The sequence below is a fragment of the Chroicocephalus ridibundus genome, chromosome 2, assembly GCF_963924245.1.
Source record: "Chroicocephalus ridibundus chromosome 2, bChrRid1.1, whole genome shotgun sequence".
NCBI classification, from domain to species: domain Eukaryota; kingdom Metazoa; phylum Chordata; class Aves; order Charadriiformes; family Laridae; genus Chroicocephalus; species Chroicocephalus ridibundus.
In genome coordinates this window covers 104,042,928-104,065,024 of record NC_086285.1, presented here as the reverse complement: position 1 = coordinate 104,065,024, position 22,097 = coordinate 104,042,928, and the positions used below count along the sequence as shown (strand labels likewise).

The 22,097-nt window shown below is 48.9% G+C and overlaps 1 protein-coding gene across 1 annotated transcript in view; it reads left to right on the top strand.

Moving 5' to 3' along the window:
* The first annotated feature begins 12,309 nt into the window (after positions 1 to 12,309).
* The window catches only part of SCGN (secretagogin, EF-hand calcium binding protein), a 29,140-nt gene continuing 19,352 nt past the window's right edge, over positions 12,310 to 22,097 (top strand). The window contains exons 1-2 of the mRNA XM_063323978.1: positions 12,310 to 12,426; positions 13,148 to 13,218. Coding sequence (XP_063180048.1) covers positions 12,354 to 12,426; positions 13,148 to 13,218 — 144 coding nt within the window. The 5' untranslated portion in view covers positions 12,310 to 12,353. The remainder of the gene's footprint in view (positions 12,427 to 13,147; positions 13,219 to 22,097) is intronic.

Genomic DNA, 22,097 nt, shown 5'->3' with positions numbered 1-22,097 from the left:
TTCGTTTTTGTGGCGCTATTCTTGGTCCAATGATCTCTGCTCTTTGAATGATGGCTTTGTGTCAGGTAGACAAAGTGTGCAGTTAAGACAAAACCCATGTCATCTTTCTGCTTCTAGTTAAAATGCCTGCTCCTGCTGAAAGGGACGCACGCGTTTCATCCTCGTGAAATTACTGAAAGAAGATCTCTTTGCTTATCTCCTTCCTTGGGGTCTTCAGCAAAGCAGCCTTCACATGAGCCAGAAATGCCTGCTATCGAAATTCTCTATTGTGGTTCCACAGGACAGGACAAAATGGTTTTGGGAACTCTCTCCCAAGAGCAACTGCCCTGATCTTGCTGGGGCTTCTTGCCTGGGTGGAAATGCTCAGATACCTCTCTGTCAAGTGACCTTCCATCTAATCCCCGTGCACATACTCACTATCACCACTTCTATTGCAGAATAAAGGGCTGCTATGTCAAAGCAGTAGCCTTTTATACCAGGACCTTTTAGGAACACTTTGTAGAGGTTTAAATCTCAAAAGTAAGGTACGAGGCAGTGGGGAAAAGAGTTCCTGAAGGCTGGGGACTCGTACCTAAGTACCATGGGGTTTGCACGGTCTTGAAATTCTGCACTCGTCTATAATCATTAAGAGACAGTTCTGCATTTTCACATTCTTGATTTATTGGGCATCAGTAAGAATAAAAGCAAAATGTCAAAGGAAAACTTGAGATGCTCGTTATTAGAAAGGAAAAATAATCCAGTCATAAGTCTGCTGCAATTTTCATTCCCATAGGACATGGAAAACACAACTGTCCAAGAAGTCTTAAGTCTACAAGAAAGGTTGCCTGATTTTTGTTGATTTTTGTGAATTTAAGACAATTAACAGCAAGGTCTCTACTATTAATTAAAAAAAATAGACTCTGACTTCCAGCTGCTGAGAATTTCTCCTATTTGTGCTTGACGTCCTTCTCACCAGCCACTTGCAGTATTTATTCTACTGGTCCCACTGTGAGAAAGCACGGCAGTAGTGTGTGCCTGTCACCCTGGGGTCAGTAAACCAAATCTGGGGATGTCTGAAATGCTGTGGAGAAAGTTAAGTGTTTGTGCTGATAAACACAGGGAGAAGAAAAGCTGCAGTGCTCTAATAGTTGTCTGCTGGAGTATAAAGATTTCCTTAGAGAGCAATGTTTTTCTGTTATTAGTTATGGAAAGCCTTTCCAGTCTTTATTCCAGCCATCAGCGTGTTGTGGGCAGGCTGGGTGGTGGAGAAACGACTTTAGGGGTGTGCTCGTGTGAGCTCTTGGAGACCTGGGGCTTGTTTTTGTCTGCGTGTGTGGTTTTGGGTGTGGGGAGGAGCGATAATTCTCATTTCTTTACTATCTGTCTGCCTGGCGAGCCCAGCGCTGTCGGCCCCATTGCAAAGAACTCACGTTGCATCCAGAGCACCCCCGTTGTACCTCTGCTGCTTTTAAGAAATAGTGACTTTTATTTTCAATATTTTTAGCCCATAGAGACCTTGGGTAAGTGCCGGCGTGTATCGGGGAAGTAGCAACCACCGTACCCTGGTGCCAAGCCAAGCCAGTTGGGAGGTTTGGGGGGGTCACAGCTCCGGGGGACAGGGGAAGCATTGCCTGGCCGTGGGCCCTCTGAAGCAGATGCGCGGCTGGGGGAACCCTCCTCCTTTCCCTTGTTGCCTCCCGGCTGCCTGAGCTGCCCTGCGGATGCTCAGCGGTTGGTCGGTCCCCCGTGCTCTCAGTCTGTCCTGGGCCATGCGCTGCCCTGGGAGGGTGATGGGCACAGCCCAGAAGCCATGTTCAGCTGCTTTGGTGGGACACCAATGGCAGAGATGGCTGGAGCTCCTGGGAGGCTGAACAGAGAGATCAGCTAGTGGTGCGACTGAAGAAAAGTGCTGTTACTTGTTCTCTCAGGGCATCCATAGCATCTTTGAGTACCACTGATGCTCTGCGTTCCTCCCAGTCCCACACTGGGTGCTGCCTGAGCACCTCCGTGCTTTGCGGGTGGTGGGAGCAGCAGAGGTTGGCACAGGAGGAGAGGGGGGTTGCTCCCGGGCATGCCACTGTGTGGTCTGGACACTCGGAAGGGACTCACCGGGTCCAGCTGGGGTTATGTCATAGAGTTATAGCATCGTCTAGGTTGGAAGGGACCTTTAAGATCATCGAACCATCAACCTAACACTGCCAAAACCGCCACTAAACCATGTCCCTCAGCACCACGTCTACCCGTCTTCGGAATACCTCCAGGGATGGTGATTCAAACACTTCCCTGGGCAGCCTGTGCCTATGTTTGATAACCCTTTCGGTGAAGAAATTTTTCCTAATATCCAATCTAAACTTCCCCTCGTGTACCTTGAGGCTGTTTCCTGGTTTTGTCCTATCGCTTGTTATTTGGGACAAGAGACTGACACAATGGTTTAGTGCTTGGACCATGACTGGTCTCAGGCAAGACAGTGGCTGCTTGTTGCATACGCTGGTTTTGGAGGTGGCAGTGAGGGGGGGTGGCAGCACCTGAGGTGACAGCAAGGGCCTCTGAATCCCTCCATGCACACAAGCACACGCACTGTACAACTGAATTGGAGCAAAGGACCCAGCAGCCCTGGTCACCCGGTTAGAAATGCTGCCGTGGAAGGAGTCCTAGTGCCAGCATCTCTACTCAGAGCTGCACCTACTTGATCCAACCTTGGAAAAAAGGGGCGAGAAGCTCTTGGAGGATGCTGCCCAGGCTTTTTCTGCTCCTAAATTTGGTTTTCGGGTATCACTGTTGAAGAATTCCACTCGTGATGTAGGTAGCAGGAGCCACCTCCCCGTCTGAGATGGGCTGGAGAAGGGCTGTGGCTGCCTGCATGGACTCGGACAGCTCTACACCACGTCTGCAGGGCCCCACTTCCCACCCCCTGCTAAAGGAGGTTGAAATCAGCCTGATTGATAGATTTTGAGCATTTTAAAGTATTCCCTGGCGGGCAGTAACAACAGTAAATAGCTGCTTCCTAAGATGGGAACAGCAATCGTCTTAAATCCGCCCCCCTCCACCAGAGCCACCCAGACAGGCTGAGGCGATTTGGGAAGCGATGTGGCCCATTAGTCACAAATCTGCGCGACCCACTGCACTTAACCGGGAGCTGCCATCGGCACGAGCTCTTGCTGCCGCTGCTTATTAATTGATTAATGCAGAGACAATTTCTCTCTCCTATTGTGTAGAAAAAGGGGGGGGGGGGGAAGCTACTGAGAAACATTTTCTAGGAAAATACCAGAAACACCAGAAAGCTCTGCTGTCGTTTGAAATGCTGTTCGCATGTGGTCATGAGACAGCCGTGCTGCTTTCCCCATGCCCAGGGATGCGAATGCTGGGTGGGCTGTGCCCAAATCCCACCTCTCGGGATTATCCGCTGCTTGTGCTGAAGCTGGGGGAGGTTTCAGGTTGCGACACTGTCCTTCGCTTCTCCTGCAGCTGTGGCCCAGGGGATCTCTTACAAATACAGCACAGGTGAGTACCAGAGATTATCATTTCATGCCAGACTCTTGCTAATCGGGCCTGGAAAGCAGAGCGGTCTTTCCCTGTCCTAAGAAAGTCTGTAAATGGGGAGGATGAAAATAGCTATGTGAACACATGGTGATGACCTTCTCTTTCTTCCAAAAGTTGTCTGAATCTTTCCCTCCCAGAGCCTTTTCCGTAGCTCCGGGCAGGGAGCCAGTGAGCTGGTGCCTAGAGCATCGCTGCTCTCCCCATGCCCAGCCGAAACCCTCCTAATGCCTCTGGATGCCCCAACGGCATTGCCAGCAAGTCTCTCCAAGGTTACAAACTGCTCACAGCATAATTAAAATGCCTTCAGTCTGTCACCTAAACATTAACTTTTGTCCTGCTAAAGGGAGAAAAGCGGTGCCTTGGGTTGACCTCCACCTCCCCATCCTGGATATGAGAGCTCATAGGAGGACCTGCCAGGCACCTTCCCAGCTTTCCTCCTCATCCCTGTGCCCATCCTCATGAAGTCCTTCATGTCTCATCCCAACATGAGCGTCTCACCAGTGCCACGGCAAGTCATTCTCCACCTGAGCCTCCGACAGCATCTGACATTTCCAACGCCATTGTGACCACAGGCAGGGCAGGAGCCCGCAGGGTGACTTCCCCAGGGGTCAGAGAGGGGTACGTTCATTTCTGGTTGAGAACAACCCTCTTCATCAAACAGGTTGCGCTCCCTGGCCCTCAGGCCACGACTGCGCCTCACTTCAGCAGGCACTGCCGACAGCCGGCGGCTTAAAACACTGCTCCGATCATTGCACGTGGAAATCTTCTTTTCCCTTTGTGAAACTGAGATTTCCACAGCTCTGAAGGGCAGTTTTCCAGCCTTGAGGCTTTGCTGGCAGGGTCGAGGCTTCAGTGGATTTGGCCGTGGGATTCCTGCCACCTCGTGCTCCCCTCCCGTGCCCCATCCTAATCCCCTGAGACACAAAAATGGGTGGAAAACTGCCCAGAGCACTTCAGCCGAAGGCACTGGGGCTGCAGGCATGTCCTCAAGGGGGTGCCCCTCATCCTGGGACGTGGCTGGGCTGTAACAAGGGCAGAAGGGCTGTGGGGTGTTGAAGACAATTGTTCGTTCTGGAGGCAGTGGTTTGTTTCAGTCGTTTACTTTGGCTGTTTATTTGTTTGGGGTTATTTTGAGAATCGCTGAAAGGCTAAACGCTCCTGGGTTGTCCTTCTGAGGCTCTGAAAGAGGAAGCTAAGCGGTGCCAGCTTCAGCAGCAAAGGATGTGGGTCCATGTGTGACACACCATTGGGATGGGAGCTCCTCAGCAGGGGGAACACACCTCCCTCCCACACCTGGGAACAGACATCTGACGTGGGTGAAAAAAATGCCAAAGTGAGGTCTCACGGTGAGCTGCGGGGCAGTGAAACAAGTCAAGGGGTGTAAAAGCTGATGGCAAGTCCCTAGAAAGTGGCCTGGGGTGTGTGGGGGGTAACTCTGTCCAAGCATCCCTGGGGGAACATGAGACATCCTGGAGGCTCTGGGGTCATACGCGGTGAGGGGAGAGGAAACCAGAGCTGGTGGCAAGAGGTACGCACGGCCCCGGTGCAGAGCAAGGGCAGAGACTCTGCCCCTTGTGTGAGGCTTGGAGGAAGAGAAAAGAGGGAAGGGATCAGCTTCTCTGCCTCTGCAGGCTTAAATGATATCTCTTAAAACCAAGTGACTCCATTTTCCACTGTGTTTGGGACAGATTGGTCCTTGGGATGAGGAACTTGCCTGGGTGGGAACCGGGACCACCATCTTTGCCCTGCCCTGGGCAGCCTGTGGCAAGTCCTTTTGCCCCACCGTACCTGGGGCTGCCGGCTCGCCCCCGCCCCAGGACATCCCACCCCTGGTTGCTCCTGCTGCACTGCAGAGAGCCCGCAGGGGCAGGGGCTGCCGCTGCCCTGGGGGTGCAAATTCCCCCCGTGCCAAGCGCCACGGAGAAATTGCTGTGAGAGCAACGATGCTCATCCGCACCAAGAAGCTGAACAGTGAGACCCTGTATTTTCAAAAAGAGAGAGAGAAAACAGTGTGAGTCTCTCTGCAGCAGATGAAGGGGAAAATACATTTTTTTTTTAAGATTAAAGATGTCTTTGCAAGGGCTGTGCTATCGCAAAACTTAATTTCTTATGCCATATCCCGCAGCAAACTGAAGAAGAGGCTCCTGCGGATACAAGAAGAGTCTCTTCCTGACATGAAATCCACCCTGCCTTTGACACCCCTACACCAGGGGTCCTGGAGATTTATTAGATCATAGAATCATAGAATCGTAGGGTTGGAAGGGACCTCTGGAGATCATCTAGTCCAACCCCCCTGCCAGAGCAGGGTCACCTAGAGCAGGTTGCACAGGAACACGTCCAGGTGGGTTTTGAATGTCTCCAGAGACAGAGACTCCATCACCTCTCTGGGCAGCCTGTTCCAGTGCTCTGCCACCCTCAGGGTAAAGAAGTTCTTCCTCATGTTTAGCTGGAACTTCCGATGCTCAAGTTTGTGCCCGTTACCTCTTGTCCTGTCCCCGGGCGCCACTGAAAAGAGCCTGGCCCCATCCTCCTGACACCCACCCGTTAAGTATTTATAAGCGTTGATAAGGTCCCCCCTCAGCCGTCTTTTTTCCAGACTGAAGAGACCCAAATCCCTCAGCCTTTCTTCATAGGAGAGGTGTTCCAGTGCCGTCATCATCTTGGTAGCCCTTTGCTGCACCCTCTCCAGCAGTTCCCTGCCCTTCTTGGCACGTGGGTTCCAAGCACCCGTGTTTGAGAAGCCTGCTGTGAAAGCAGGGATGCTGCCACAGTCCCTCCCAGCCCCGTGGCGGGGTCCTCGCTCCGATGCCACTGTGCTGATGCTGCTTTGGGAATTTGCGATGAGCTCTGCCAGCTGACCCCAGCCCTGACCCTTTCAGGGCCTGTTTTTTCTGCTTTTCCAGTAAGTTGAATTGAGGAGAAGAAAAGCTGCGTGGGAGAACGAGCATTTAAATTAGATTGATACCGGCCAGAGAAGGCAGGAGAGGGGCCGCTAGCTTGGCAAATCCGATTTGGTTTAACTGAATGGAGGAGTAAAGTTAACTCTGTAATCTCTGCTCAGCTCCACTCTGGGGGTGCCTCCTTCCCTTCCTGCTTGCTTAGGTGGGTGAGACCCATCGGTGGGTGGAGGAGGGCCCCATGGAGGCTGTACAGCCCCCACTTTATTCAGACGACTTTAAATTCTAGCGGAAAACTGAAATAATGAAAGTCATTAACTGTAACTGAGACTGCAGCCCCTGGCTGGGCAGCATTGAGCAGTGTGTGGCTGGGGGAAATGTCAGCTTTTCCTTTGGGAAATCTCTTCTTAGAACCCATCTGATGGCCTCAGTCCCAACCTCTCCTTTCCAGCAGCATCTCAGTGAGAAAGGGGTGGTTGTTCTCCCCGTAACACTCATAGGATCCCCATTTCTGGCCCAAAAGCAGGGAAGAGGACAGAGGACTTACTTATGCTTCTCAGTCTTGGGGGAGGCTGCACAAGGAAGGCTTGGAAAAACCTGGCCGTGGTGGGAATCTGTGGATGGGAACATCTGTGGGATGGTTGTCCTCATGTCACATCACATCTGTCACTACCGGGACCTGAACTGTCCCCTGCACCCCCACACCCTGCACCAGCTGAGACAGAAAGGATGGAGCCAGCATCCAGCCTGGCACAGGGATGTGGGATTTTCTGGGCAAAGGGAGGGAGGGACGGGGGAGGGCATCTACACTGGAAGGTGTGGGTTGGGATCTGCCGCTAATAAGCAGCTTGCGCCCATCTGGGCGTGGGGTTGGAAAAAAGAAAAGTCTATTTCTTTTCTGCAGCAGACAGCTTTATCTCGAACTTGATTTCCACACAAATGGTAGGGGGATTCACTGACTCTGTTATTTCCACTTTGTTTCCCTTTCAGTTTGTCTTTCATCTGCTTTCCCAGCATTTTCCCTTTGCTGGGATGCTCACAGACCCCTTGCCGGGTGGCAGCGTGTTGTCCCCACCCTCCGCAGCCCCAGCTGCGCGCAGCCGCAGGTCTGGCACCCTCGCCTCCCACCACGCTGGGGCAAATCAGGTGCTGGGGAAAAGGGGGTCGCACCAAGGACGCGGTTTTGGTCTTCCTGCAGGACCCAAACTACCTGCAAAGCACACGCTCAGCACGGGAGGAAACGCTGGTGGGTGCCAGCGGTGGCTTCCTCGGTGTCTCCAGTCAGTGCGAAGCTGCGGGTAGCTGAAGCCATTTGATAAGGGAAGTTATTTCCATTTATAAATCCATGTCTGCATCTATTGGAATTTTTTTTTTTTTTTTGGTTCCCTATTCTGGCTGCAGAAACCCAAATGTGTGGTATCAACACTTCAAGTCCGGCCCAAAGAATGAGGCATTTGTCAGCTGCCCCTTTTTCTGTTTCCAAATCAACAATCTGCACTTTAATGCATGTTTACCCGTTTACAGTTGCTTGATTAAGCCTTTCTACAAAGCTAGCCCAGCCTGGGGTTTGGCCATGTGCTCCTTACTCCGCTCCTTACTTAGGAAAAATTGCCATTTTTAAGTTTGTTATCAGTATCAGATAAATAATACAGCGTTGCTGGTGTCCCCCAGCTGGAGGAATCCCCGACCCGCAGCGGCGCCATGTAATGGCCATGCAAAAGCTTCCAGGATCAAGGCACCTACTGAAGCACCATCATTTAAGAGCCAAATGTCACCGGAGTCAGGGTGTATCCAGGGTATTTTCTCCTCTTGCAGACGAGAATGTCTCTACGGGACTCCTCAAGGCAGGATTTTGGGAAGGGTGAGGGGCGCTGTGGAAGAGAAAGGCCTGTTGGGGAGCCTGGGAAGGTGCAGAAGCCGGGTTGGAAACTCCCGGAGCGGGAGAGCGAGGGCTGGTACCCACCAACACGAGACTGCCTGAGCTGAAAGCAGGGAAGAGTTACCAGGAATAAGCTGTTCGTTTCCACCTCCTAGTGAGTCTTACTTCTCTATGCCCCAAATTTTTGGTTGTATTTTTAAGGAGCCTTGCAGATCACAGAGGAAACAAGTTTTCCAGAAAAATAGCTATTTTTATACTTTTTCAAAGCTATTTTGCACACACAGATTCACATGGGAAGAAAAAAAAAGGGATATTTTTTATTCTTTGATGCCTAATTGCCATAATCTGAAAATAAACCAATAAAAGAAACATCTGAACTAATGATTTGCCATCACAAAGCCTTAATGGAAAAAATCATCCTGTCAAGTATTATTACATTAAAGCCATTTCTGAACTTAGGGAAAAAATTATGGGACAATGGTGTGGTTTTCAAAATATGTATCTTGAAAAATCCATAATGCTCTGAAGCAAAATAATTCGATTTCCTTTTTTTTTTTTTTTTTCCCTTCATTTTCAGCTTTTCAAAACACGGATTTGAGGTCTCCTGCCTCGAGTGTTACTGCACACTGCAAAAACGCAGCCAAAGGAGAAGTCCTTAATCAAAAGCATTCCCTACTTTTTAAAATACTGCCCACCTTCAATTCTTATTTATTCCTTTAAGGAAATAAGCCGAGGCAGAGCGGTTGCTGGGTTTGGTACGTGAGCTGCACACACAGCGCTGTCTTCAGTTTGGTGCTTTAACACTAATGGCAATAGATCCACGGTTCAATACGCTCCTCAAATTTACGGTACCCTGCAGAAAGCCCTGCCGAACCAGTAAAACTTGCTTTCAGCTGGTTTGTTGATTTTTTTTGTTTGTTTGTTTTGTTGTCTTTGGGGTTTTTTTCTTTTCATTAATGCTTTACCTAAAGCAACTGGAGAAGCCAAACGCCATTTTAGCCATGCAGTGGGGCGGTCATGTCCTCACCGGAGGCTGGGGTTTCTCTCAGCTTACCTGGTTCCCGTCACTTTGAGCTAAATTTTTGCAATTCCATCCCTAAGACCGCTAAATCCATTTTGTGGGATACAGGGGGATGGCCCCTACATCTATAGGATATGGTGGTGGAGGGTTTTTTTGGGGAGGAGCAAAGGCGTCGCTGGTGCAAGCAGCAGAGGAGGACATCATCTCTGCTCCTTTTTTTCCCACTTTGCAAGCATGCTCTGCTGCTGTGTGAAAGCAAAGCCTCTCTCTGCTGGGGCAGACAGCCAGCACTGAGGGCGCGTGAGGACGGGGATGCTTGTCCTCAGCACGAGAAGGACATGGACCTGTTGGAGCGTGTCCAGAGGAGGGCCACAAAGATGACCAAAGGGCTGGAGCACCTCTCCTGTGAGGACAAGCTGAGAAAGTTGGGGTTGTTCAGCCTGGGGAAAAGAAGGCTCCAGGGAGACCTTATAGCAGCCTTCCGGTACCTGAAGGTACAAGAAAGCTGCATGTAGTGATAGGACGAGGGATAATGGCTTCAAACTGGAAGAAGGTAGATTTAGATTAGATATTAGGAAGAAATTCTTTACTCTGAGGGTGGTGAGACACTGGAAGAGGTTGCCCAGGGAAGTTGTGGATGCTCCATCCCTGGAAGTGTTCAAGGCCAGGCTGGATGGGGCTTTGAGCAGCCTGGTCTAGTGGGAGGTGTCCCTGCCCAGGGCAGGGGGTTGGAACTAGATGGTCTTTGAGGTCCCTTCCAACCTAAACCATTCTATGATTCTATGCTCAGATGGATGGAAATGTATCTTCCACACCCTCATGCACAGGTAATGATGAGTTTTTGTTAGAGCCCATTAAGCTTCAAGGCCCTTTTTTATCTACAACCTGGTTTCACAGAGGTTGTGTGAGATCCTGAATTAATATTGGCAGTTTAAATGAGGTGATGCTTCTTGCCTGCTCTTCCTCCTGTGAGGGCATGGGGGAGAACCAGCTGTGACAACCTCTTCTCAATGTCCTGAGTTTTGCACCAGTTCCCATAAAACCTCCTTGTCGTGGTCCGTGTCGAATGGCGGGGCACTTCGCTTGCAAGTATTTCAAAACATGGGTAGTATTTCCTCTTAAGTTACCTTTGTTAAGAACATTTTTAGTAAGAAACTAGTTGTCATGATCATACTACCAAGCACCCTTGCTGGTATCAGCCATGGTCATGCTTTCCAAAGCCAGGTTACAAGCCTTGCTAGAAAGTGATGGGCAGCTCTTTCTTAAAAACCTGTCTGGAGCAGATGGGCTCTGGATCCTGGGAAGTGAGATGGGGCCAAAAAGTGTCCTTCATGCCCCACCATACCATGGGGAAGCGCCAGGTGACCTCATCCCAAGCAGTAGCTTAGGCAGCTCCCAGGGGGCACACACTGCTGGCGAGCTGTGGTAGAAAGCACTGGGGAGAAGAGTCTGCAGGAGAAGTTCCATGGGGAAGCCGTCACCCTGGGGCTAGAAATGCCTCTTGGCAGTGAGGCAAGAACGGGTCAAAGAGAAACCTGTGGAGTGGCTGGTGATGCCAGCAAGAGACTTGTGCAGACGTCCACTAAAAATTTAGATTTCCACGTGTGTCATTAGCTACTGGCCATATGGCCTTCTGCTGTGCTGGGGATCCCTGTCTGAGCACGCTCATGAAACCTGGGGGCTGCTTGTAGCCACGCCATCGTGTTAGTATCTTGACAATCATTTTTCTGGAGTCCAAAGGTGACTGACCCCAGGCTGCCGGCCACCAACCCCTGTACCGAGGCACTGGCACGCTGCTGCTTAAAGGCTTCAGCTCTGCAGCATCTCCTTTTCCTTTGCACTTTGGAAAAGCTGGACATCACTGTTGTGATCTCTCTGAAATAATGTAATTTGCCAACCTGATATTTCCTGAGTAAAATGCAGCTTTTAGTTCTTCAGGTGTTGGGTTTTTGTTGGTTTTGTTTTTTTTTTTTTTTCCTCAGATCAAGTGGGACCCTGCTCAGGGCAAACATTAAATGCTTTTAAAAAGCCTTTTCTGCTCTGCTTCTGAGAGCTGCTCTAAAGCTATCAGTATTTGCATTATATATATATATATGTAATCAGAAGCAACATGGAAAAAACTATCTGTAAGGGATTTCAAAGGAGATAATGGAGTTGCTAGAAATGAATCTGGGAGCACACACAAAGACACAGAGCCCAAGGCACAGGTACTTGAAATCGCTGCAGGTAAATCTACAGGTGACATACAAATCACATGTCGTCCCAGGCAGGACCATCATGAATATAAATATCAGCCTTTCTCTATCTATCAGCACTGAGACCTCTAACCCCAAGGTTTCTTCTTTTGATTGGTATTACAGGAGGAAGAGGGTGTAAATCTCCATCCATTCCCTGCGAGGGAAACCCTCCAGTCAGCTGGGAGGGGTGAGGAGGTGAGAGAACCCTGCGTGCTCCTGCTTCGCTTTCATAAACCGAGGAGGAGGGTTACAAGTTTTAGCAAACTTGGGTTTTTTCCCTTATTTTTTCCCCTAACACCACTTCTTCTCTGAAGTCTCACGTTTCCCCCAAGCACTTCTGCCTTCGTCCGGGGATTTTTGAAACTTTAAAGATGTTCATAAGTAGCGCCCGGCTCTTTGGAAGTGGTGGCTTCGTGGTCGGGTGTTTCCACCTGCGAATCCCCAGATCCCTCCTGCCAAACCCTGTGCCCAAGCACGCCCTGATTGAGACGCGGACCTTGCTCCATGGCCACCCCACGCACCCTTCATGGGTGGGATGCGTGCAGCCAGGCGTCTCCGGACGCGCGGCAGCAGCGCCGGCAGGGGGGGCGCGGTGCGGGCGGGAGGGACCCCGCGGGGCCGTGCCCACGATGGGGGGGTGCCTTTCCCCCCCTCCCCGCGCCCCCCCGCGGGGCCGCCCCCGGGGCGGGGCCGCCGCCCTCAAAGCCCGGGCCGCCGTGGGGCGGCGGGCAGAGCCTGCGCGGGAGTTGCGCGGGGAGTTGCGCGGGGGCTGCGTGGGGCGGGCGCCGGCGGGCAGCACCATGGAGAGCGGCGCCCCGGGGCGCCTGGACGCCGCCGCCTTCCTCGGCGCCTGGCGGCGCTTCGACGCCGACGGCAAGTGGGGACAGACGCGGGGGGGACGGGGGACAGGCGTGGGGGGACCCGCGCGGGGGTGTCTGCTGGGTGCGCCCCTGGGGGTGGTGCCGCTTATGGGGTGCCCACGCGGGTAGGTGGGAGGTGGGGTGGACGGGTGACCGTCCCGGTGGGTGCCATGCAAGGGGTTGTCCGCGTGGGTGGGTGCCGCGTCGCGGGAAGGATGAACGTCGGGGTGCTGTGCCCGTCTGGGTGCACATGGTGGTGGGTGCAGAGTGGGGTGCCCTGGCTGTTGCACATGTGGACGGGTGTCTGCACAAGCGGGTGCCCGCCAACACCTTCATCCCCATGGGATCCTGCAGGTGTTTCAGAAACCCCCCTCTTCCTCCTCATCACGCCCTAATACCAGCTCTGAAAATCTTCCTTTTCACCCCAAAGTTTTTCCCTTTTCGTCACCTCCCCGTTCCTTCTACTCTTCCCTCTTGTGGTCCCAGTTTGTGGTGTTTTTTCCGGAAAAGTTTTCTGTTAGGGAAACTTCTAAGGGAGCTCCGTAATGCTGTGCCCAGCACCCACACAGATGTGAACTGATCAAATTGAGTGGGACACCCCCGGAGTGGGCAGGCTGGGCCCCCAGCTGAAACCCTCACCACGCAGCCCTGGGGTCCCTGCACACAGCCCATGATGTGGTTCCCAGAGCTCAGGCAGCACCACCTGACCATTAATATATTTCATTTTTGTTTAGACAATGGTTACATAGAAGGGAAGGAGCTTGACAATTTTTTCCATCATCTCCTGGAGAAACTGGGACCAGAAGTAAGTTCTGCGCTGCGCTGATCGTGCGTCAAGTCCGAGCAAAAAGGTCGTTACTCTGAGAGAGGATTTTTATTTCTTGTTCTCTGATCGCAAGCTCCCTTAGCAATCCCTGAGGTAAAGACCTTTTCTCTTGGCAACAAGGTGTCATTGAAGCAGGTATGACAACAAATGTAGTCACCTGAGAAGTTTCATCAGTTGTTTTCAGTCCAACAGCTGCTGTCACGGTGAGACAGCAGCTGGCACCAGCTGAAGGGGCTGGTTGGGAGCATGGAGAGAAAGTCATTTACTGCTGTTGAACAGAAACAAATGAAAAAGCACGGGCACACTGTCCGTCAGGGAGAGGGGGAGGCCAACAGTGATGATTTATTTAAGGGACTGCTGATTAGTTTTGTTAATACGGTAGGTTTCTTTCCGAGGTCAATTTTTAACCAATATACTGTCATGAATTTTAAATGGTGCTTAGGAGGAAGATGTACATCTATATTGCTGGAGACAGTTAGAAGCCAACCAGAAGTCAATTATGTTGCTCATAAGGTCAAGATCTGTCTCTCAAGTGTTTCTGGGTTTCTCCCCTGGTTTTCTTTCATATTTTTGACAGCATTTCCCCTCCCTCACTCTCTGCATCTCAGTTCTACCAGAAGTTGCATGACAATTTACAGGGGCTGGTTTCCTCAGCTCCAGGTCATAAGTTGCCTTTGACTGTCACCGCCAGTGAAGGGAAATCCTGCCACTCTGCTCAGCTGCTCAGAGGTACATAAAGAATGTGTTCTGATAACGGGCTTAATGTTTTCACTGCACAGCATATGGTCAACTAGGAAGAGAAAAGGAGTAGCATCTTCCAAATGGAAGGAGAGGGAGTGCCAAAACCAGAGACGAAACAATTCCTTTAAGGAAAAAGTAATTAATGAAAAGGCAGTAGCTAACAAAAGGCATACATTCATGAATATAAAGTGTAAAATCAGAATTATACTTACAAGCCTATTAGGATTATTGGATCTTTGGGGAAACAATAATAATAATAATTAAAAAAAAAGATGCTGTGAATGTTTTTTCAGGAAAGTTTTTATTTAATTTGCAAGTAAATTTGGATTGAAATGGCTGTTTCTGCAGAAATGTCTTTCTAGAGCATGGATGGTTAGATGAACAGGTAGGCACAGAAAAATACTTTAAAGCAAACCGAAAAAAAATCAACAGTAAGTGCTAAGAATCATTAGGGACACAGAAAAACTGATTTGAAGAGAAATTGAAAAGCTCATAATTGTTTACCCAGGAATAAAAGGTGAAACTGGGAGCTGCTAGTCTTGGGGTATTGAAACACCAGAGGAAAGCACGCTCAAATGAACCCAGTGGCAGCAAAGTGAGAGGTTGAAGGAGAGGCTTAAAACCAGGCTGCAGAGCTCAAGGCTGCAGCGGGTCGCTGGAGCAAGAGACCTCCGAGTGGGGGTCTCTAGAGTGAGCTGTAGCTGGTGATAAATCCAAGGTTTGGCCAGGGATCTCAGACTGCAGGCAGCTTCCTGATGAGGGGAGCTCAAGAGGAAACTTCCAGCCCCACTCGAGCCCGTAGCTGCTCTTGCACATCCCTCACGTGAGATTTTGGAGCCAGCATCACACCAGCTGGGTTGCAAACCTCGTGCGTTACTGCAGCTTTGTGGCCTTGCTGGTAATCAGTGTGAACTCCACTGTGCTGTGTTAGGTACCAGCACGCAGAACATGCACATTGAGGGCGTTCCAGCAATGAACTGTTCTGCTTCGAGAAATCAAGGACAGTTTCACTGACTGCCAAAAGCCACTGCTCAGATGACTCTAGCTTAAACCAGCACCCTCATCTAGTTTGCATCTCCTTTGCTTCTGCTGTCTAGGTTTTGCCATTAAAAGAAAAAGCTGAACCAACTCCCTCTCTCCCTATTAAACAGAAGAAATAGGCTAATTCTGGAAGGCAGTGCTCACTAACTGCCAGGCTGCTCAAACAGGCTCTCAAGCGTTTCTGGTTTTCTCCCCTGTTTTTCTTGCGTATTTTTGGCTGTATTTCCCCTTAAGCGGTATTACCCTGAGTGATGAGATGGGGTGTGTTGCCTTATTCCCCTTTGCCAGCAGTCTGGTTTCGTTTCTCAGGGTTGTGTAGGGACCAAACGGTCTCCTTCCCATCCAGCGGGCAGCAGGCAGAGCCGCCTGCCTCGGTGGCAGAAAACCCACGGGGAGCTTTGTCCTGGGAGACTGAGAGCAGTCCCCTGCCCCGCTCCCCTAGGCATGGGGGTCACCTGTAGCGCTGGATGAAACAAAGGTCTCCACTACCTTTGTGCAATGAGTTTGTCTAACAACATTGAGCCATTTTTCTCTTTTTCATATGGTTTATAGTGTACAGGCTTGTGGTTATAGCGAGAAGGTAAACCTTTGCACTGGCTTTCATCGTCCTACAGAAAAAAAAAGTGGCCTTTGTGATACAAGGAGAGAACTGGGATTGAGCATCTCTGTGTTTTAGTGCTTTTTTTGACCTTTACTTCTTCTTTAGGCTCTTAACATTTCAGTTTCCTTGCACAGTGAAAGGGGGAGACAGTAATATGTACTGGCATAAGTTCCAGATGTGTCACAAGGATTAATTAGTGACTGTGTCTGAAGTGCTATGCAAGTGATAAGTAATGTTATCAGCGCTGGAAGTTGTCTCTGCTTGAATAGCGAATGGCTTCATAATTATATTTTTTCACCCTGCACTCTCTAAGCTGTTATTTTTCTTAATGACCACCGTAGTCCTTCAGCTCTGTTTTTCTTCCCAGCTACCCCGCAGCATCCCCAGCTGACACTAAATGCCAGGGGATGGGAGCAGCTGGGAAAACAATGCAAAAAGGAGCCCATCGGGAAGCTGAGAGAGCTCTCCCTGATGGCTCTGAGGGAGGAGGGAAACTTGAAATACCATCCAGGAAGGGAGGCTAATTCATCATCTTTTATTGAACCATCAAGAATTTTTTTGGGGGAAGGGAAAACTTTGCAACAAGGGTAGCCTACAATAAACCGACCCAAATACCAAATGCTTCCTCCTGTCTCTCGTCCTCCAGCAATGGGCAGTTGCTGGAGGCATTTAGACAGTGCCCCTAATAACATGGGCAGGCAGTTGGACTGGATGATCGTTGTAGGTCCCTTCCAACTGCAATATTCTATTCTATTCTATTCTATTCTATTCTATTCTATTCTATTCTATTCTATTCTATTCTCTTCCTAAGAAAATGCCTTCAGTTTCCAGGTGTGTGTTACATATCCATAAAGCTTCAGTGAAAGTTTATATAAATTCTCCATGGAGAGATGATGGAGGGGCTTCTGTGCTTTGGTTTGTCTGGGAGATATGAGGCAGAATGGAGGATAATTGAGCCACACACCAGCGCAGGTTTGTGAACTGCTGGCATTATCCACCTGCTGCTGTTGTTACTCCTATGACTTCTCTCTAACCATTTGAGCCTCCAGCCTCCTGCTGCTGCTGCGAGCTGCCTGTGCTCTCTTCTACTCACGCATAAACCTCTGTCTTCTACATTATGGACAGCTTTCCACGCGTTTTCTAAAAGTTTTTACACTGAGGTGAAAACGTAGTGAAAAGGACAGTTTATTTCAGCACTGAAAAAGTAATGTTATTGGAACAGGAGCACAGCCCCTGCCTTTCTCTCTTATATTCCTGTACATCTTTATTTCTGTATAGAGATCATTTAGGATCTTCCTTGCTTGCACTTTCTATAGTTTTAATGCAGATCTATGTATATTCTCATAATAATTAAGCAAGAAGAGTTTTATGGATGAATGGCTATACATTTTGGGTTTGGATTACTGAAAGTTTCCATAAAACTTCCTGTGTCTGGACAGAGAGAGAGTGAAATGCATGTTGCCATTATGGTTGTAGGGCTTTCACAGAAAGTTATTTCACTTTGCTTAAATTATACTAAAATTAGACAGAAGACTTTTGGATAAAAGTCAGTTGCCCTCACCTAATTCTAAGTGTGTAAAAGACTACACGTAAAACTTTTTGAAGTATAAATTTGATCAGGCAAGACAGGTATTAGCCCTGTTATAATCCCCCTGCCCCGAAACCACCTGGACAGTTATGACTGGAAGGGACTGAAGTTAATCTTCAGGAGCTCACCCTCAACAGCCATAAAGGATTTGTCTTTGCTTTTTACTTACAAGGAAGCTGAGAAGCCTCCAGCTACTCTTGCACTTCATTCTTGCCTTGCACAATGTGTCGTCTATCTAAATTATGCGTTTAACTTAGTGTAGTCAGGAATACAGCAGCTGGTCATTCAAACAAAGTTTAACAGACAAAATATCAGCCAGCCTCAAAGCCATTCAAAACAGACTTCCTCTACGTTTTACCACCCCAAGAGACCCAGGATCATAGACCAGGTCTCTGGTGACCAGCAGGTCAAGAGCAAGAAGATCCCTAGCACAAAGCATTCGTGTTGCATCCTCCCCCAGACTAATTCAGAAATCTAAACCCTGAGTCAATCCTGATTATTTCTTTACTCTGAGGGTGGCGAGGCACTGGAACAGGTTGCCCAGAGAAGCTGTGGATGCCCCATCCCTGGAAGTGTTCAAGGCCAGGCTGGATGGGGCTTTGAGCAGCCTGGTCTAGTGGGAGGTGTCCCTGCCCATGGCAGGGGGTTGGAACTAAATGGTTTTTAAGGTCCCTTCCAACCCAAACCATTCTATGATTCTGACTATTTCCAAATACAGTTATTTTGTTAGGTGTGGCTTTTGTAAGCCTTGATTAGCCTGAGCAGTTCCTATTCCTGTTCCTGCACATTAAGGCAGGCCACAGCAAGTGCCTGGAAGTAGAGAGGTTGGTGCTGGTCTCTTCTCACAGGTAATTAGCGATAGAACAAGAGGGAATGGGTGCAAGCTGCAGCAGGGTAGGTTTAGGCTGGACATTAGGAAAAAATTCTTCACAGAAAGAGTGGTCAGACACTGGAATAGGCTGCCCAGGGAGGTGGTGGAGTCACCATCCCTGGATGTGTTTAAGACTCATTTAGATGTGGTGTTAAGGGATATGGTGTGAGGGAGAACTTCACAGAGCGGAGTTGATGGTTGGACTCGATGATCCCAAGGGTCTTTTCCAACCTAAATGATTCTATGATTCTATCTCTAAATGCAAATTCAACATGCCAATGGGAAAAAAACAGACACAATGTGTTTTCATTGCCCAAAGGCATGTTAAAAACCTTTCAGCCTAGCCGAAAGGGCAGAACAAAGAACCTGTGCAAAGCCTAACCACAAAGCCATGATGACCCAGGGAAGACTAGCCTTTGTTGGATGCTGATGTCTTCTATGTGAAAAAATATTTCCCACATATGTGCTGATGAGAGCTAAAAAACGAACCAAAAGACAACACGGGATGACAGGATAAGTGCTCATCTATTGTAGCATGCAGGATTACAGTAAATCCTAACCAAAATACAGGGCCAAATTCTCAAGTGATAGCACTGCAGCTAAAGTAAGCAAGATTGGCCCAAACGAGAAGCTGTCCCGGGAGCTGCAGGGTGAAATCCCACACTAATGCAGGCAGTTCAATGTACAGCTGCAGGGATGAAATGAAGTCATTCATGTGATTCATTTTTTTAGTGCTACGAGATTTAAAAAAGAAATGTTTGGCAAAAAAAAAGTTCTTCTTGTAAGGTCAATGTGTACGTTCCTGATGTCTCATATGGTCTTTGCTGGCCTCCTGTCTGTACTGTGTGGCTTTTGGAATGGTAATTGTTGTTGAGCTTGCTTTCCTACTAGCCTTCTTGGCAGATCTAATTTATTTTCATAGATCTTGTAGGAACTTGATATCTCTGGGACCCGTTGCCCTTCTATCAAATGTAGCTGAACTGTTGTTAGGAGAAATATGCGCTCAAGCCAGCATTTTCAGATCAGCCTCACTTTTTTTCAAGGCTACAATAGTCACTTACATTTAGTTTCTTCTTTCTCTTTATACCCTTGCTTCTAAAAATCATGTCAAGACTGTCTTGATCGGCAGGAATTAAATGAGACATCCCCTTTCATCAAGTAGGAAAGGCTCCACAGTGCTCCATACATTCGCTTGTTACCCCCCAAAACAAATGACTCATAGGGGTGTTTTCACCAAGGCAAGCTGCTGCCAAGCACACGGATCTCTTAAGGAGCAAAAATTTAATTAGACAGCACGAGGCAAAGAGTGCAACAATATAAAAGGAATGGGTTCAGAAAAAAGACAGATTACAGCCAGGTTTCCGAAGAATCATAACCAACCACGACAAAGAAATTAAACACAGTGGAGATTTAAAAAAAAAAAAAAGTGAGCATGCCCTTTCCATTATAGCAAAGATTTTTAAAAACCAGATTACCTTTGTGATGCCAAATAGTTTTAAAGGGCTTTTACAAAAGGGAAGACGAAGACTGGACATGGAAAGGAGAAAGCAGAAAATTCATTTGTTTTGGCAACCTGAAACATAGAAGCTTTTCTCTGCAAAACTCTGTGGAAGAGCAGCAACAGTAAGACATTTACTCCTTATCCCTGAGAAATGTGACAAAGCCACATTTTAAATATTTTAGCAATATTTTAAACTGTGTGCTTTTATGGGGACAAAAATGACTTGGCCTTCTCCTCATGGTACGTAGTAAGGATCCCTTCCTTGACTGGGCAGTGAGAACATGCAGCGGCTCTTGGAAACCACACAGCATCCGACCCATGGGGGACCAGGGCAGCTGAAGCTTTTCAACTCACACGAAGCAACTATTCCGGGGTATCTCCCATCATCCTTATAGACCAATGAAGATCATATTCATGCAAATTAGCAGAGGGTTGGGGTTTTTTCCCCTTAAATGAGGATCAGGAAGACATTGCCGGGGCTTTACTTCTGTTGCAGGACCCTTTGTTGCCAAACACTTGTTCTCTCAGCAGCCGCACTCTATCTTAGCTCAATCCTGGGCAAAATTGGAGGCAGGTCCTGGTTCAGGCATGTTTTCCTGACTGTGGCAGGGAATCCTCTTCATTACAGTGTTGACTGATGAAAAATGTGAGCATCTCTATAGCTGTTTCTGCCTTAAGTAGACAGCAATTCAGGGGAGATTGTGCTCTTCTGTCAATTAGGGCTATTACGTCTTCATTAAATTCTCCTCCAGAAACTCAGGGAGGTGCATGCAGCAGGGAAAACAAGGAACGACAAAAAAGGCCTCCCCATAAAGGCAGCTACCAGAAAGGATGCAACAGCATTCACTTAAACGTTCACAAAAGGGAAATTTTATCTAACTGCTAAAAAGTCTGCAAAATTTTAGCCCAAGCAGTGAACACTTGAGAAAGCTTTGCAAACCTCTGAAAGTGGGGAGGGATCTGCTGCTTGAGATGGGCAACATAGTCAAGACAGCATTAGCTCCGATGAAAAAAAGCTGTTTTCTTGCTGCAAAGCCATTTCCCCCTGTCGCAGCTCATCGAGACAAGAGACATGAATTTGTATCGTGCTATTTGTACAGTTGCTTTCCAGAGTAAAAACGTGGTGTGTTTTTTTTTTTATTACTTCCCCTGTAATTCACAGAGCTTGAATAAATGGAGCGTGAGCCTGAAGCATTTGAAAGCAGAGTGTGTTTGGTTTTTAGGCTTTCCTGCTTGTTGCGATCTGTAATTAAACAGCAAGTTAATAATTAAAGGGAAGGAAGGAAAAACAAACTTCCCAGGGAAGATGGTGGCCATAGCACCCGGTGCAGCACCCGTATTACTGTGTAAATGCCATTTGTCCCTGCGTGTTCCTACCTGGAGGTCTCCCCTTCTTCCTCTCCTGCTCCTGATCTTTCTCCCTCTATCACAGGTCTTGCCCCAACCTGGGAGGCAAGGAAATATTTGTAGGAGCCCAAAGGCAGAGAATAAAAAAAAAAATCAATCCTCTTGACCCCCGAGCTGCCAAGCTTTTACCTTTGGCCTCAGCAGCCTTATCGCAGGGTGGCCGAGGCAGCGAGGGGACCCCTGTAGCCCCCAGCCCGCCGGGTGCCCCTCTGCAGCCCCTCGCTGCCCCAACATCCCAGCTCATCCCCGGCCCCGGCGCTGGGTGAGAAATGCCCCCTCACACCTCCGGCTGGCTGCTGGATCCCTGCCCAGGCCATGCCTGCAGAAACTGCCTCAACCGTCATTTCTTACCTGCCAATATTCGTTTTGTCCTTTTTACGGATACCGGAATCTTGCCTGTACAAACCACTAACACTATTGAAAAGCAATCTGCGTAATAAGCTTATATGACTGCAATTGATTGCGATGTCTACAAGGCTTTTAAAAATTTTGATAGTCCCCATGTTGTCTCTCTTTATTTCCCCGCTGACTGGCTTTGCTTGTTATTTGTCCCTGTCCATTTCGTTTCTTCTGAGCAGAGCTTGGAGTCACAGCTGGAGTGCCCCCTTCCTAGGGCTCCCAGGACGTTGCACCAGTACAAATAAGACCAACGACAACATCTTTGGCTAGTAAAGTCCTCGGCTCATAAATTGCATAGACAACACTTCTGTCCAAATACTTTTCTCCCTCCGTTTCTGGGGCACGCTCTTGTCTAGGCGTGACGTTCCTGCTGAACCATGCACAAGCTTCCCAGCATCCTGTAGCGACGCCGAAGCTCTGATTTGGAGGCAAAACTGTACACGAACGAAATTGAAACAAGCCAGAGAACTGAACTTGCTCCCTAAGCCTTCAGGGAGGGATCGGCACATCCAGCCACCCGCCCCACTGTCCTGGCTCTGCCCTGCGGCCTGCCCAGGCTGCCCCACCACAGGCTGCAGCCCTCCAAAATCAGATTACAGAGTAAGCAAATACAGCAGGAGTCTGCAGTTCACGTCCTTGCTTGGTCAAGGGGAACAAGTCATGCAGATTATGTGCGAGGTTTTTTCCAGGCTTTTAAATGTTTTTGGAA